The sequence below is a fragment of the Gopherus evgoodei genome, chromosome 9 (assembly GCF_007399415.2).
Source record: "Gopherus evgoodei ecotype Sinaloan lineage chromosome 9, rGopEvg1_v1.p, whole genome shotgun sequence".
Classification (NCBI taxonomy): Eukaryota; Metazoa; Chordata; order Testudines; family Testudinidae; genus Gopherus; species Gopherus evgoodei.
In genome coordinates this window covers 51,151,237-51,169,213 of record NC_044330.1, presented here as the reverse complement: position 1 = coordinate 51,169,213, position 17,977 = coordinate 51,151,237, and the positions used below count along the sequence as shown (strand labels likewise).

General features: G+C 46.3%; 1 protein-coding gene across 4 annotated transcripts in view; it reads right to left on the bottom strand.

Annotated features, from left to right (window-relative positions):
• The window catches only part of VPS8 (VPS8 subunit of CORVET complex), a 245,348-nt gene that overhangs the window by 20,678 nt on the left and 206,693 nt on the right, over window positions 1–17,977 (bottom strand). For all 4 annotated transcript variants that reach the window (XM_030576520.1, XM_030576526.1, XM_030576525.1 and 1 more), the window contains 2 exons: window positions 15,872–16,041; window positions 12,731–12,899 (listed from right to left, as the gene is read on the bottom strand). In XM_030576520.1, coding sequence (XP_030432380.1) covers window positions 12,731–12,899; window positions 15,872–16,041 — 339 coding nt within the window. The remainder of the gene's footprint in view (window positions 1–12,730; window positions 12,900–15,871; window positions 16,042–17,977) is intronic.

Below are 17,977 nucleotides of genomic sequence, written 5' to 3'. Positions count from 1 at the left end.
ATGTCTCTGCTGCATGGTGGGGGTGTGCGGGCCCAAGGATTTGAGGATGGCTCAAGAGTCTTTCAGGCTGTACAGCTGCTTGTGTGTCTTTTCTGAAAATAGAGTCTCACCCTCAAATGAGAGGTCCTGAATGGTTTGCTGGACCTTGTAGGGTAACCTTGAAACTTGGAGCCAAGCACCCTGCCTCATAGCTACCCTTGTCGTCATCACTCTAGTGGCGGCATCTGCAGCATCTAATGCAGCCTAAAGGGAAGCCCGGGAAATTAGCTTCCCTTCCTCCATCAAGGCTGTGAACTCAGTCCGGGAATCAGAAGGGACAAGCTCCGTGAACTTTGCCATTGCTGCACAGGTATTGTATGAGTACCTGCTTACAATGGCCTGTTGGTTAGCAATACGGAGTTGCAAACCACCTGTCGAGTAGACCTTTCGCCCCACAAGGTCTAGGTGTTTAGCATCCCTGTTCTTTGGGGAGGGTGTTTGGAAGCACTGTCTCTCAAGCTGGTTAGCTGCATTGACCACCAGTGAGTTGGGCGGGAGTATAAATGTTAGAATTCTCTGGAGGGCAAAAATGCCACTCCTCGTTGCGCCTGGCAGTCAGTGGCAAGGAAGTTGGTGTCTGCCACAGGGTCTTAGTGGTGTCCACAATAGTCTTTATAAGTGGCAGGGCAACACGTGATGGTCCGGAGGGTGCTAGGATGTCCATCATGGAATCAGCCTCCTCTACTACCTTCTCGGCCTTGATGCCCAGACCCTGGGCAGCCCTACATAGCAACTGCTGTAGCACTCTCTTGTTCTCTTACGCAGGGGCTATGGCCATCCTCGCCAAATGCTTCGTCTGGTGACAAAGAGGAGGAAGCATGTACTGGGAGTGGAAGTTCCCTACCATCTGCCCCGAGGGGTCACGTGACTCTCGGCAGCACTGGAGGCAGTGGTGCTGTTGATGGTGCCGGGACCGTGGATGTCAAAGCACAAGTTGGTGCCGGCGTCAGCACTATGGGAGGGAGCTGCATTGGCACGCTCAAAGGAGCTACGGGAAGTGGGGGGCCCAGTGCTGGTGCCTGCATCGAGGTTGACAACGGTGCAGGCATGGGAGATGGGTGCGTTGATGCATCAAGGGCTGTGCCGAGGTCAGAGCAGAGCACTGTGCCAGAGTCGATGACTGAGCCGGAGGCAGCGGCGTTGGGATCATAGGTGCCAAAGGCATGTGCAGTGGAAGGTGGAACAAAAGCAGCAGAGGCCACAGAAGACGTTGCAGAATGGGGACCCTGGGTTCCTCCCTGGCCTTGGTGAAAAGCCCAGGGGGTCTAGAAGGGCCACTGAGGTGGATTCTGCCACTGCGGCGGTCACCCCTGAGGCTCTCTCCTCAACCTCAATCTGCGACTTCTGCTCCTCCCAGAGTGATAGGAGTCAGACTCTGATTCCGAGGCCTCTTGACACTGAAGACCATGGAGGAGCCGATCCTCAGTGTCTCGAACATCGAGAGCTCAGGGAGTGGGCAGGCTCTCTGTCCGAGCGGGTAGGCACCAAGGGACACAGTGAGGGGGAGCGCCTTGACATCATAGCCAACTTCCCCTTTGAATGCATGAGAGGATGGGACGAGTCTAATGGTGCTAAGTGTTCCTCCCTGGCAGGTGAGAATGGTGCTGTAAGATGGAGGAAGTCCTGAGCAGTCTGGTACGCTTCCGCTGTTAACAGGGGCTGCAGCTGCAGGTGCTGTGTAGGCACTGGTGATTGGGGGGGGGGGGCTGGACTTGACTGCCAACACTTGGACGCGAGTTGACACGGCCCCAGAAGGGGATCTGGAGGAGTGGCCTACCTGGGGTTGCACGGCTTAGCTGGAGGAGAGCGATCATCCGGCGTCTTCTTTTTTTGAGGCACTGACGAGCAGGAATGGTGTCTACTATCAGGCAGACTCTGCGAGGAGCCATGTTGGTGCCAAGCATCTCGGAAGGAGTCCTTTCTCGGTACCGATCACAGCGCATCAGGGGTCGGGTCTCCCGAGCCTGGGTCAGAGTGGGGGCATAGATCTGTCTCCATGAGGATCACCTTGAGCCGCTGTTCCCTTTCCTTAAGAGTTCTAGGACAGAACTCGCGTCAGATCTCACAATGATCTTTCTGATGGGTCTCCTCCAGGCACCGTAGACATGACGAGTGTCGGTCACTCTTTGGCATGCGCTTGGTGCAGGCTACAGTTTTTGAAACCCAGGGACCGCAGCATACCACGGTTCTGGGAACTGGAGTGGAGGGGGAAACCCCCAACAAACTCGACACTAACTATATACAACTAGATAAAGAATGAATTTGCCGAGCAAGAACTAAGGGAAGTGCCAGCCTTTGTCACTGGTGGTAAGAAGGAAATGAACGGTGGTGGGTGAACAGGGCTCTATATTAGGGGCCATGAAGGCGCGACTCCAGAGAGTGCCCAGGCTGACCCAACACTATTTCTGAAAATCCACCTTGACTTCAGTTATGATGGAAAATTCTCCTCTTTCTATTGACAAGCCTCCCCAGCAATTGATTCGTACCACAAACTATCTCCCTCAGGGAAAATAAAGGGCTAGTGACACTTAAGATGTGAGAGCAGTGGCCTCCAGTAGTCTGGTGCTTTGAGATTCATAGATTCAAAGGCCAGAAGGGATCATTGTGATCTTCTAGTCTGACCTCCTGAACACGACAAGATATAGAATTTCCCCAAAATAATTTTTATAGTAGATTTTAAAAAACATCCAATCTTGATTTAAAAATGGTCAGTGATAGAGAATTCACCATGACCCTTGGTAAGTTGTTCCACTGGTTAATTACCCTCACTTAAAAAATTACATCTTATTTCCAGTCTGAAGTTGTCTAGCTTCAACTTCCAGCAATTGGATCATGTTAGACCTTTCTCTGCTAGACTGAAGAGCCCGTTAGTAAATATTTGTTCCTCATATAGATATTTATAGACTGTAATCAAGATATCCTTTAACCTTCTCTTTGTTACACTAAATAAATTGAGCTCTTTGAGTCTATTACTATAAGGCATGTTTTCTAACCCTCTACAATTTATCAATATCCTTCTTGAATTGTGGCCACTATAACTACACACAGTATTCCAGCAGAGATAGCACCAGTGTCAAATATAGAGGCAAAATAACTCTCTACTCTTACTCAAGATTCCCCTGGTTATGCATTGTAAACGGGTGGGCTCACCCCTGCGGCGCCTCCTGCTGGTCGTCCTCGGGATCTCAAACTCCAGTTCGGAGGGCCCTCTGCAGGCCGGTGATCTGCCTTGTTCTCAGCTACTGGCCCCGTGTCCCTCCCTGGACCCCGGTGCCCCTTTTACGTGGGGTTCTGCCCCCCGGCAGTGACCCCTTTCTCTTTGGGGTTTCCCCCTCCTGGGAACCCCCCACCCTCTATCCCCACTTTGCTTCAGTATTGGCTACTGCCAGTCATTGTCTAGCCCCACGCCCTGGGGCAGACTGCAGTATCAGCCATTCATCATCAGCAAAAGGGTTTGGACCTGCTGCCTTCGCCTACCCCTGGGATGCACCCTGCAACCCCAGTACCTCCTGGCCTAATCCTAGGCCGCAGCCTGGGGCTTTCCAGGTAGGAGCTCCCCAGCTCCACTGCCTTTCCCCAGCCCTGCTCCACGCTAGGTACCTTGTCTGGTTTCTCAGCAGCCAGGCCCTTCTCCCTCTACAGGCAGAGGGAGACTGTCTGTGCTCCTTGCTTCTCTGCCTTATATAAGGGCCTGTTGCTCAGTTTGGGGCGTGGCCCCAGCTGCAGCCACTTCCCCCAATCAGCCCAGCCTAAAAGGCTGCTTTCTCCAGCCCCAGCCCCTTATCCAGGGCTGTTTTAACCCCTTCAGTGCTGGAGCAGAGATCCACTCTGCTACATGCATCTTTTGGCCAACATATCACACTGGGAGCTCATGAACTGCTGATTATCCACCACAACACTCAAATCTTTTTCAGTCTCAGCTTCCCAGGATAGAGTCCCCCATCCTGTAAGTATGGCCTGCAGTCTTTGTTTCTAAATGTACACATTTAAATTTAGCCCTATTAAAACACAGTTTGCTTGTGCTCATTGCACCAAGTGATCTAAATCCCTCTTATCAGTTATCTGCCCTCTTCATCATGTACCACTCCCCCAATATTTGTGTCATCTGCAAACTTTATCAGTAACGATTTCATGCTTTTTTCCAAGATCATAGATAAAAATGTTAAATAGTGCAGGGTCAAGAACTGATCCCTGTGGGCCTCTACTAGTAACACAACTGTTCGATGATGATTCCCCATTTACAATTACATTTTGAGACCTATCAGTTAGCCAGCTTTTAATCCATTTAATGTGGGCCATGTTAATTTGATATCTTTCTAGTTTTTTAATCAAAATGTCAGGCTGTACTAAATCAAAACTCTGTTTTAATACCACTTGAGCCAACATGACTTTCTGACATTACCTAAAACCACATTTTTAAAAGAGTTCTGGAACTTTATGTTTGGTTCTGGGCACTAGATCACAACTGGATGAGTCCAGTAAACGCAGTTTTATTTTCTGTTTGTGTTCAATTCATTCAAATATGGTAGAAACATTTTATCTTGACAGACGCTGATATTTTTGGTTTTGGATCTCAAAGGGAGGCAAAAAATCAGGTTCAGAGTAGAAACTCAGTTGCCACCTTAACTAAGAAATGGCTCTCACCAATCCATAATAATCAAACTATCATTAGGGCTTTACCAAACTAATAAATCCCTGTGAAAACACTGCTTTATTCAATATGAAATTAAAGTAAAAAACAATGGTAGATGAAATGTGTATAAACCCCAGCATTCAGCCTAAGGCAGCGGTTCTCAAACTGTGGGTCAGGACATCAAAGTGAGTTGCGAATCCATTTTAATGGGTTGTCTGGGCTAGCTTACACTTGCTTGGGCCTAGAGCCAAAGCCCATGCCCTACCGCCCAGCGCTAAAGCTGAAGCCCAAGCCCCACCACCCAGACTTTGGTTTTGGCACCCACCCCTGGGGCAGCAGGGCTTGGATGGGCACAGGCTTCAGTCTCTCTTCCTAGGATGCAGAAGTTCCATAAATTCATGGCTTCTATGCATAGCAAGTGAGACCTGGCTCCTCCTTGGTGACTGATGTAAAACATGCACATCCTATTGTTGGTGAGAATAGAGATTTAGGTTTCTCGTATGAGTGGGAGGGAGTGTTGGCATGTGTTGTGTACCGCTTGGAGTTCCAGGAGACTGATATGTAGTCAGGTTTCCGTCGCAGACCACTTGCCTTGTACATTGTGGTGACCCAAGTGGGCACTCCAACCTATCAGGGAGGCATCTGTTGTAATACTCACTGATGGGGGGGGGAGGGGCTTGTTGAAAGGGAATCCTGGAGCATACATTCCTTGGCTGTGTCCACCACTGTAGAAAGAGGATAACCCTTGGTGGTAGTGTCACACGTCTGTTGAGAGAGTGTTTACTGGGTGCATAGACCATGCTCAACCAGTGCTGCAGACAGCACATATGGAATCTGGCATACTTTACTATGAAAGTCGTAACTGCCATATGTCCCAGAATCTGAAGGCACATCCTCACTGAAGTTTGTGGGCTGATGTTCACCGTGGAAATAAGATTGATCAATGTGGTGAATCTGTGATTTGGTAATATTGCCTTGGCTTGTATGGAGTCTAGATTGGCTCTGAAAAACTCCAATTGCTGGGTTGGTTCCAGGGTGGATTTCTTTTTGTTTATCTGTAGACCTATTTGGTGAAACAGGTCTATTGTGGTCTTCAGCATGCCTGCCGTTTCTTGTTGGTTGGCACCCTTGAGAAGGCAATCGTCCAAACAGGGGAAGATGATGACTCCATTATCAGAGGGGTAGCCGTGTTAGCCTGGATCTGTAAAAGCAGCAAAAAGTCCTGTGGCACCTTATAGACTAACAGACATTTTGGAGCATGAGCTTTCGTGGGTGAATACCCACTTCATCAGATTAATGTCATGCTTCGTCAGATGCATGTCACAATGACTCCATTGTGTCTTACATGTGCTGCTATTACCACGAGCATTTTTGAGAATACGTGGGGACCAGCGGACAGTCTGAAGGGAAGACCCTGTATTGGTAGTGGTTGGGTCCTACTATGAACCTCAGGAACTGTCTGCGGGCAGGTTGTATTGTAATATGGAAGTATGCATCTTGGAGGTGCTCCACAGCACCCAGCAGTAGGAGGTGGTCTACTTCCTGTTGCAGAAGGTGCTCATGAGAGGGGTCCCTGAAGAGGGATGGTGAAGGAGGGAGGGTAGGGAGGTTGGCTGTGAGAGGAATGGTGTAGCTAGATTGTATGATATCCAAAACTCATCGATCTGCGGTTATTGCAGCCCAGGCATGGTAAAATGGGCATAGGCAGTGACCAAAAATTGTGGGATGGCGCTAGAGGTGTGGGGAGATCGTGCATACCCTCGACCAAGACTTCAAAATTGTGGCTTAGATGTAGATGGATGGGTGGACGAGGCCTGGTTCTGTGGACCTTGTTGTCTCTGAGCCCTTTGTTTGGGTCTGTTCTGAGTGAAGTGTTGTTGTTGACTGTTAAACGAGGTGTCTTGTGACCTCTGGTATGGTGTAAAGTGAGGGCGTTTGTCAGGCGGTGGGTGTATGCCTAGTGTACGCAGCATCGCTCAGGAGGCCTTCACGGTATGGAGGACGTTGTCTGTTTGAGATGAGAATAGTTTATCCCTATCAAAGGGGAGATCCTCCACTTTTAGTTGTAGTTCTTTTGGAATTCCTGAAGCCCGCAACCATGATGTTCTTCTCATAACCACAGCTGTTGCGGTTCTTCAGGCAGCTGGTGTTTGCTACACCCATTGAAGCTTGAAGCACTGTGTGGGCTATTAACTGACGCTCGTTGATAATTGCGTTGAGCTTAGGACATTTATGCTCAGGGAGGTCCTCCACAAGCTCTTGTATTTTACTATAGTTAGAGTAGTCGTAATTTGCAGGTAGAGAAAAAGGGTGACCGAAGAGTAAATTTTCCAGCCAAAGAGGTGCAGTCTCTTATGTTCTATATCTTGCAGTGAGGAGTGGAAATGAGGCTGTTTACTGCGCTGATTAGCAGCTTTTACTACCAGAGAACAGGCTTGAGGGTGTGAAAACAAAAATTCCATGCCTTTGGCTGGAATGAAGTATTTTCTGTCATCCCTTTTGTTGGTGGATGGTGCTGATGCCGGTGTTTGCCATATTACCTCTGCAGGCTCCATTATAGCCTCATCCATGGGGAGGGCAATCTTGGTCAATGATGCCAGTTGTAAGATTTTTTAACAACTTATGTTGTTTCTCCTGCACCTCATGTAAGGCAATTTCTTGGCTGTTTACTACTCTTTTGAAGAGTTCGTGGAACTGTTTCAGGTCATTTGGTGTCATAGTTGCAGATGGTGTCACCGCTTCATCTGATGCGGAAGATGAGCATGGGGCAGGTGGTGAATCATCCAGGTCTGCCTGAGATAGTATTTCTTCCTCTTCTCTCTCTCAGGGGGGTCAGAGGTTTCTCTGTGTGGTAACGATGGGTGTACTCTGGAACCTCTTGTTGCTAGGGAAGGGGGACCAGAAGAGGGGTTCTGGTATGTGGGCCAAAGACCCCATTGTGGCCATTGCATGGGGTAAGGTGGTAAAGGGTAAGGCCAGTGCTGTGCATACCAGGGCTGTGAATGCTCAGAGGGATGAGGCTTAGGCTTCACAGCATTCCATGTAGGTCTCATCTGTGATGGGGATGAACGTTAAGAGGAGAAGCGGTGGTCGTGCACATCTCCTTCCTCGCCACTATGCATGGAGAGTGGTGCAGGAGATGAAGGGTGGTACCATGCTATGGAGCTCGTGGTGTATTCGGTGCCAAGCAGTGGTGACTGCGGTACCGAAGGAACTGTTATGTCTGCAGGATGCAGAAGTTACGTTGGTCCTGCTTTGTGGTCGACCACTGGAGCGCTGACCAGTGCTGGATTTGGCTTGTTAGGAAGCAGCAAGTCTTGGGTTGGTGCCAGTGGCAGCAGCATTGATCGCAATGCCACTGCCTGTGCCGCACTCTGCACCGGGATAGTTGGTGCTGTGGAGAAGACTTGACGTCTCAACACCAGTGCAGCGCATTGGGGCTCCGCAGGGGTCTGCTGAGGAATGGTGCCGGAGAAGCCCAGTGCCTCCTAAGTGCTCACTCTGGTTGAGGGGAGCACTGAGGGTACAGACCTCGCTGCGGAAGCTCTCTTTTTCTGAGAGATCCTTGCTGGAGAAGTCGAGTCTTGCTTCCTGGCAGTTATGGAAGTTGGAGCCTTATCAGAGCTCAGGGATTTCGGTTCATGAAACTCCCCGGAGGATGTCTCTTGCGGAAGTTGGAGGGATTTCTCCAGCAGAAGCATTTTCAAGCAGCGATTCCTGTCACATCTTGCCCTTGTTGTTAAGTCGGTGCAATGTATGCATTTGTGGGAGATACGAGTTTCTCCCAGATAGCGAATACAGGATGTGTGGCTGTCAGAGACCGGCATCAGTTCATGGCAGAAGTCACACTTTTTAAATCCTGTTGAGCCCAGCATGACTGCAGTTAAGCATCTCCTGCCTCTTGAGAGATAAGGGTGGGAGTTAATTGTAATGATAAATTGTAGAAACTGTTCCCAAACGGGGAGTTAAGGAGAGAAAAAGTTGTCTTCTTTCTTCCCTTTTACTTTTTTTTGGGGGGGGGGGGAGGGGTTAAGAAAACTCTCTAAGAGGAACTAACAAAACTATGTAATTATATATAGACTAAAAAGAAGTTCCTATGTAACTTGTAACTTTCTTTTTCTTCAAAAGTATCAAAGAGCACTGCCGTGGACCTCCGTCTGCAGCCAAGGACGGTTGAGAAGAAACTGAGGGGACAGTCGGGTAACGCATGCTACAGGAGGTACCAATGGCTGCACAAGATGACTCCTGTGCATGCCCTTCCCCTGACCAAGTGCTGCTACAAGAAATCTCCAATCTCCGGCACAGGGATGCACCGAAACCTAGAGTGGAGCACCCACAGGGACACCACTCAAAGAAGAAACCTTCCTTCTCCCACCCCTTGAACACTCTTCAAGCCACCCCTCCCATGCCCCACTGAAGTTTACCAGTGTTTTAAAGGAGAGTGAAAGGGGCTTTTCTGTTGCTTTGACTGATGGCAAGCTGAGTTAATCTCTTACATAATTAAATGCTGCTGAGTAGTCATTGTTATAGGATTCTAAGGCCTGGTCTACACTACAACTTTAGGTCGAATTTAGCAGCGTTACCTTGATTTAAGCCTGGACCCGTCCACACAACGAAACCCTTTTTTTCAACTTAAAGGGCTCTTTAAATCTATTTCTTTACTCCACCTCCGACGAGGGGATTAGCGCTGAAATCGGCCTTGCCGGGTTGAATTTGGGATAGTGTGGACGCAATTCAACGGTATTGGCCTCCAGGAGCTATCCCAGAGTGCTCCATTGTGACCGTTCTGGACAGCGCTCTCAACTCAGATGCACTGGCCAGGTAGACAAGAAAAAGGTCCACGAACTTTTGAATTTCATTTCCTGTTTGGCCAGTGTGTTTGCAGAGCTCATGCAGAGCTCATCAGCATGATGTGCACATTGCCGGGGCACACTGCCTGTCCCATACTTTGTGAGAAGTCTATGACCATGTCCCTCTAGTCACCGTGCTGCCGTCGCCTCCTCGCCTGGTTTTGCGAGAAACAATTGTCTGCCACTGCTCTGATGGTGGGAGAGGCGACTGATGACATGGCTTACAGGGAATTAAAATCAACAAAAGGGGTGGCTTTGCATCAAGGAGAAACACAAACAACTGTCACACAGAATGGCCCCCCTCAAGGAATGAACTCAAAACCCTGGGTTTAGCAGGCCATTGATTTCACAAAACAAATCGGGTCAATTTCCTGTTTTGATCCATCTATCTTTTATATCTTAGGCTGGCAGCAGATGGTGCAGTATGATTGCTAGCCTCATCTCCTGGGTGCTCAGCAGAAGATGCTGCATTACGATTGCTAGCCATCATCATCTCATGGCTGCTCGGCAGAAGATGGTGCAGTTCGAGTGCTAGCCATCATCATCTCCTGGGTGCTCGGTAGAAAATGGAAATGACCTGGCCGAATCACTCCCATGTTTGCCCAAGCGCCCCTGACCAATCTCACTGAGGTCGACTAAAAGAGCACCCAGGAACATGACGACGATGGCTACCAATTGTAATGCACTGTTAGCTGCCAAAAGGCAAAGAGCTGCTGCTGTGTAGCAATGCAGTCTCATGTCTGCCAGCACCCAAGAGACATATGGTGATGGTGAGCTGAGCAGGCTACATGCTTGCCGTGGTATGGCATCTGCACAGGCAACCCAGGAAAAAAGGTGCGAAACGATTGTCCGCTGTTGCTTTCATGGAGGGAGAGGGGGGCCTGACGACGACATGTACCCAGAACCACTCACGACACTGTTTTTGCCCCATCAGGCATTGGGATCTCAACCCAGAATCCCAATGGGCAGCGGATACTGCGGGATAGCTACTTGCAGCTACCCATAGTGCAATGCTCTGGAAGTTGATGCTAGCCTTGGTACTGTGGACGCAGTCTGTCAACTTAACGCACTTAGAGCATTTTGTGTGGGGACACACAATTGACTGTATAAAAACGATTTCTAAAAAAACGACTTCTATAAATTCAATCCAAGTTCATAGTGTAGCCATACCCTAAGTTTCTTTAGGGGACAGAGCATTTGTATTGGCAATTTTATTGTTTAGATGTAAATACAGTTTTAATATATTTTGTAAATAAAATTATTAAAATTGTACATGGTTAAAATATTGAAGTGCCACAACTTAAACGTTTGTTATGCATTTAAATGATAAACATCACAAACTTGAGTGAAGAGCCTGGGGACATGAAGAGCAGTCGGGAGTGAGAAGAAGAGGGGCTCTCAGGGCTCTGATAAGCCAGAGCCAGCCCTGGTAGGAGGAGAGAAGAGCTAAAGGGCACTTCCTCAAAGACCACTGGCTCCAGAAAGCAGGGAAATGTGAAGGGCTTTCCTACTTGCTGCTCCTGCAGTGCTAAACAGCTCTTCACACCCTCCACCTGGCTCACTGAGCTTTGCCTCTTTTTCCAGCTCAGCCCTGTCCCATCCCTCAGCTAGCTGCTCTGTTGGGGTTTGTTTCTTTTTCACTAACAGATCCATTCCATAATGATGAAGTTTCTCCACACACACCCCACAAAAGATTAGCCTTTGCTTGAGTGCCCGCAGACCAGTATAGATAGGTGACACAGCTTTCTTTTTTAAACTAATCGTTTTTTGAGAAATTAGTGGTCAAAAATTCATGAGATATTGATTTAAAATGTAACCTCAGTAACCTGAGTTATGGCAATTAATCTAAGTACATTTTTAATCTTCTAATTTTTGAAATAACAGAAAAAAGTAATATAGCTCTGTTAACCAGATTTTCAAATTAATATCTTGACTTCAATCAAAAATTAGAGAGCTATAACATATGGCTTACAATAGAAGCCGAGAAAGCCTTAATTATGGATTCTCTACTGCTCTTCCACAATATATACTACATAGAAGCTGCATACTTTTCATTTGATAAAATTTGTAAATAAGTTTGGGCCAAAAAATTTATCAATTCTCAAGGCTACGGAAGATCTTCTGTTCCCATTTAAAGGACTAATATAGTATGACTGCTGAAGCTGCACTGTTCTCTCTGTATTCCTCAGAGATTACTTCTTAAAAGTTTGCCTTCTAGCAGGAAATCTCTCCCCCTCTCACCCCCCAAAAAAAGCTGATGGAAGATGACTAATGCTGTTAGCTATCCCTTGATCAGAATTGATTTGGCAGAAGATGAAGTAATCTCCTAGAAAATAATATGAGCAAAACACCATCACAATGTACTCAGTCACTGATTTACTTTGCTTTCAGAAGTGGAAATGCACTAATGGTTTGTGTATGTGGTAGGATGTTTTATTTTATGTTTTATTTATTATAAACAAAGCAAATGCACAAAATATCTAGACGTATTTAGGGAAAAGTCCGTATCTCCACCCTCTCTGTAACATTCAAAGGGAAACTCTGCTCTCTGAGATGCATAATTCAGAGGAGACATTTTGGCAAGGCATCCATTATTTATTTTTACTTGCAATTTGTGGTATCAAGCCCAGGAGAAAGTAGGAGTTTGCATGGTCACAGTTTATTTCTGGCTGCATTAGGTTGAAAAAGACTTCCACCAGATGTCGATTTTCTTATTGGCTTGATGCAAACTGACAGCACTGATGTATTATAGCTAATCATCAGTAATTTCCTACTATTCTGAGTTTGGTGCCACTACCATCATCTAGATTTTCTTAGTTTCCCACCACAGAAAAATGGTCAGGCTCAGTTTGGAGTAGGGTGCAGGAGGTGGACAGAAGATCTTGTCTCCTGGGAAGGAGGATCAAAGACTCTCCCGTATCTAACAGGTCAATAGCAGGTCTGCTAGTGAGCCTATACAAAACACTGTTAACATTAATCTAAAAGAAACTGCCCCCAGGCCTGTTCCAGTCCCCCACATAGCAGATGAAACAGGAAATGTATCTACCAGGATGTCACTCTGTGGGACCTCAGCCTCCTTTCTTATAGTGTTCATCTCTGTAAATGATGCTAAGCTACAAAAATGAGATGAAATTCACTAATAATCTAGAGACAACAAAGACAGTTCAGCCTGTTAGCACTCAGGGACAAACCCTCCCATGAATCTTACCTGTGCCAGAGATGCACCATTTCCCTTTTTCAACTCTGAGAAATTCTCACTCAGTTTTCCCCCTTTGTTACTCGAGTTGCATTTATAGCAAGTCCATCTCATCTGTCCCTTGGTTTCTATGCCACACTCTTTACTCAGCAGACAGAGTGAGTGGTACAAATGGCCACAACTGTAAAAAGAAGAAAAGAAACTTCACTATAAATTTCTAAAATGTGATAATATTAAAACTAAGAAGTCTGATTAAGGCTAAGTACAATAATGTCATGGTACTGAAAAGGGAGGTTTTCCTGTTGATTTTCAATTAAGAAAAACAGGGCTGCTCACCTACAACAATAGTTCCCAGTATATAAAATGCCTCCACATTTTCACACCCTTAGATCAAGAGTTGTACAAACCCAGAGTCACTAAAAGCAAAGAGAGCCACAAAAGAATCACATCTTTTGACAGAAATTGCATCCATAATGCTTTGCACATACAGACCATGCCCCTTCATTTCATGACAGCCTGTTCAGAAGCAAGAATTTCAAAGATGGGAGATAATGAGTGTGAAACTGTGATGGCAATATATTCTGAGAACAATAGTTACAGGTAAATAGCCTTCAGATGCTGAACAACTGCCTCCTGGTGTCTGTTGAAGTTCAGCTTCCCTCATACCCTGATCCTGAGCCATTGTTGATCTCAGGGAGGAATCAAGCTGGGGCTGATAACGTCACTCAAATAGCTCAGTTCCTTTCTGTAAGAGAGCTCTTGGAACAGAAATGTGCAATAGCCCAATACTATCCTCTAAAGTCATTACCCATCTTGTTCAATCTGCTGCTGGGAACAGGGGTAAGGGTATTCTAGTTTGCAGTGTTCTCAGCAGGAAGACATCTAGGTCTATATTTACATCTCTTCCAACTCTGCTGGTGCAGTAGAACAACTCATCCAGTGAAGACTGGGATGTAGAGGAGGGCTAGCTAGCTGAGACTCAATCCAGGGAAGAATTGAACAGATTTACTTATCTGGTAATTTCCTTTCTTTGACAATTACTCTATAATAATCCTTACAGTGGATTTTCCTTCCCTTGTGCACTCGGGACACATTCCACAGGAACAGACATCCCAGACTGAATCAAGTGTCCACTAACAAATATCCTGTCTGACAGCAGAAAGAACCAGCTGCTTCAGAGGAAGAACCCCTTGGTGGACAGAACTGCTCACAGAGGCAGTGTGGCTTGGTGGCCAGGCACTGGACTGGAACTCATGAGACCTAGGTTCAAATCCCAGCTCTGTCATTTGCCTGATGGGGATCTTGGGTGAGTCACTTCATCTATGCCTCAATTTATTCATCAGTATAGTGGGGATAATGATACTGACCTCCTTTGTGAAGCACTTTGAGATCTACTGATGTAAAGCACAATATAAGAGCTAGGTATTATTCTATGGCCCCACTGACAATAATGAACTGTTATTGTGGGGTTCACACAGACAGTTATCCCTGGTCTACACTTAAAATTTAGATCACCCAGATCACTGCAATTAAGCTGACCTAACCACCACTTCTAGACATGGCTAGGTAAACAGAAATATTCTTTGTTGATCTACTGCTTGTGGAACTGGATTACCTACGTCAAAGGAAAAATCCCTTCTGTCAATGTAAGAAGTGTCTGCGCTACTGCAGCTCTCATGCTGCAGTTCCTGTAATGCAGAGCTGCCCTTAGACCACAGCAGGCTAGTATGGGCAGATTGCACCCCAGCTTGCTGTGAACTAAATGTTTGTGTAGTCAAGCCCTTAGTCTCCAGTTACAGTACAGTGGCTTGTCCCTATGGTCCCTTCTGGCACAAGTGCTTCCCAATTCTGCTAAGCCTCTCTCCATAGCCCACTGTGGAGATCCTTTACTGGCACCTCCATCTCTCTCTCAGTCTGCTGGCCCACACAGGAAGCTTCTTAAATGACCCTGTAAGTGGGGTGGTTACCTTGCTCCTGCGCTGAAGGGCTTAAAACAGCCCTGGGAGAGGGCAGTGGCAGGGAAAGCAGCTACTAGGCTGATTGAGGAAGCAGCCGCAGCTGGGCCACGCCCCAATCAGGCCTCAGATAGCCCTATAAAGGCCAGGGAAGCCAGGAGCAGAGGCAGTCTCTCTCCAGCTGTAAAGGGAGATGGACCTGGCTGCAGGAACCTGAGTGGAGCAGGGCTGGGGAAAGACAGAGGAGCTGGGGAGGCTCCAGCCTGGAAAGCCCCAGGCTGTGGCCTAGCAGAAGGCCAACGGGTACTGGGGGTTGCAGAGGGCAGCCCAGGGATAGGCAAAGGCAGCAGGTCCAAATCCAACCTTGCTAGTGATGAGTAGGCTGATATTGCAGTCTGCCCCAGAGCACAGGGGCTAGATGATGACTGGCAGTAGCCATATACTGAGGCAAGGTGGGGGTAGAGGATGGGGGTTCCCCTGGGAGGGGAGACACTGAGACTGAAGGGTATATGGCCAGGGGGCTGCACCCCAGATAACAGGGCACCAGGTTCTGGGAGGGACACAGGGGCCAGCAGCAGCAGGACACCGGCCTGCAGAGGGTGCTCCGGAGGCTAGATGAACTAATCCCCTGAGACAAGCAGCAGGGGGCGCCGCAGTGCTGCGTCCTGCATGGTTATAGACCCTTCAGACAGGTTTCACCTATTTTGGGATTTTGTATGCATCAAGAGGAATTGGTGACAGGTGCAATGTAAAATCTAAATAAAATAAAGATGTGAACTCCAGTTATGGGAAATGATTAGTTTTTTTCCCTTTTATCAATTCCTTTCATATATAGGTCTAGGCTTATTAAATCAGGGACGTGCAGGAAAAAAATTGTCAAAATGCATGGTGCAAGCCAAGTAATAATGCTGGCAAAATATGTTTCCTAAGCACCCTATGATCTCCTTACATACTTAAGGCAGAGAGATAAGAGATGGCAACAGCTCCACTACAGCAAGAAGAAAAGACTTAGCCTGAGCACCTTTGTAGCAAGCCTCAACACTCACACAGTAATATTCAGGGTATCTGTACAGTTACCTGAATCTTTTGAACTTCTAAAACAAAGGTTTGGTTTGAGAGTTGGATATAGGCTTATGGCAGTTCCTATTTCACCATCCTTATGTTTAAAATATGAACACGCACATCTTTCTAGCTTTACCTGAACACAATGATTTCATCAGCCATCTCCTGCCTTCTCTTATATTGCTGCAGACAGATACAGCAGTAATCCTGCTTTGGGTTAAGCCCTCTAGTGATGGAGGCTCTCAAGTTACACAAGGACCAGTGGAGATCATGGTTCAGGAGGTTAGTAGTTGTCTCTAGAAGGGTCTGTGCAGGAAGACAATCATGTCATTTTGTCACCACTTTGCAGAATTTCTATACATAGTAATTTATCACAGCAAGAAGCTTATGAAATTACTAGAAGTAAAAGTGTAGCCTCTCCTTATACACTCTGTACCTGCTACCCAAAAAATACAGTACCCCTTTATCTCCCCACATATGTTAACAGAGACAACAACTTTTTGCTTTCATCTATTCAAGTCATTCATTTACAATCTTTGTCTTCAATGGTTTTGTTCAAGTCCCGATGGAACTGACACATTCTGTGAGTTTGCATACTCCAGGCTTCCTTTCTTGTTCTCCATCTTTACATAGGAATTCTCTCTGAAAAAATGTACTAACATCCATTTTATGATAATTATAGGGAGTATAAGGGTGAGGTGGGAGGAGTAAACTCAAATATGCTATACACTTTAAGAGTAAAAAATGCTGAGAATTCCAGTCTGCCATAATACTGACAATTCTGTCTTGCTGATTTGTACACTTTTAAAATGGAATTAAAAATCAGAGGCATTTCACTGTTAGGAATTTGTTTCCTAGGTTGTTGCACACTTTGCTCTCCTGTTTATGTTCTCAGAATATATATAGACGTCCACTAAAAAAGAAATGAAACTGTTAAAGACCTAAACACCTACAAACATTCTGGGTAGTTTTTTGGATCTCACAGCATTGTAAGGAGGAAATTAATAGTATTTTTCTCTAATACAAGTTCAAAGCACCCATCACTGGCATAGGAGCTTTATCATGTCAGGATTAAACAAAGACTGTGAATGGCTAGCCAATTACAAAAGCAGTTTCTCCTCGCTTGGTGTTCACACCTCAACTGCTAGAAGAGGACCTCATCCTCCCTGATTGAACTAACCCAGAGACTGTGAGCTTTGTTTGAGACGGTAAATTTCCAGGCACATAGCAAAGGATATAAAAAAAGGCTCCCGAGATACCTCCATATTGCCTCTTTCTTGCCCTGATTCTCTGGACAGTGGATTTACAACTAAAAAGAGCATTTTGAACTATGGACTGAGGATCTTCCAATCTTTCGGAAGTTACCAGAGAGACTTTACAAGACAGTAGGCTATTCCATCACTGCTACAAATGGGATATAAGGGCCTTGCAATTATTTGTATGTATATGATCTATTAACTATTAATAACCTCTTATTCTTTTCTTTTATTAAACATTTAGTTTTTAGTTATTAAAGGATTGGCATCAGCATGATTATTAGGTAAGATCGGAGTTATATATTTACGTGGCTAAGTGGCCGATCTCTTGGGATTAGAAAGACCCTATAATTGATTTAATTGGTTTTCAGTAACCACTCATCATAGAGTCCAGTGTCTAGATGGTGAGACAAGGGCTGGAATGCCTACTGAGACTGAATTTTTGGCTTCTTGTTAACCAGTGTGATGAGACAGAAGTTGCCTTCAGTTACTGTCTTGGTATAACCTAATGATAGAATAACCACCAGTTTGGGTGAGTCTGCCCTATTTCTCAGCAGTGTGTTCTGAATTTGGCATCTTCAGTTGTGACACTGAGGCATGGTGACATACACTGAACACTCTAAAAATGGAACAAGACCTATGCAACCCTTCGAGTGCTGTGACCATTCCCCCTTGAGAGCAGGCATGCTTGCATATGCTGTTATGCTTCTCAAGGACTGGATAGCTAAATACTGGCTAGATAAATGCACACTTCAATGCACAAGGAAGACCTGCACATTAAAACAGTCTGCCAAATCTGATTAGCAGAATTCAAAATGCAATGGGTGAGCAAACAGAATGAACTGTCCTTAAAGGGAAAGGCCTAGCCTAGCCTGAGAGTATGCTGCAGAAATGAAACATTTCCAAGGCCAGCATGTAGAAGACAGGTTGCATGCTGCTTGCCTCAGTGAGGCAGTTCCTCCAAATAAGGGGAGGGACAGCTCAGC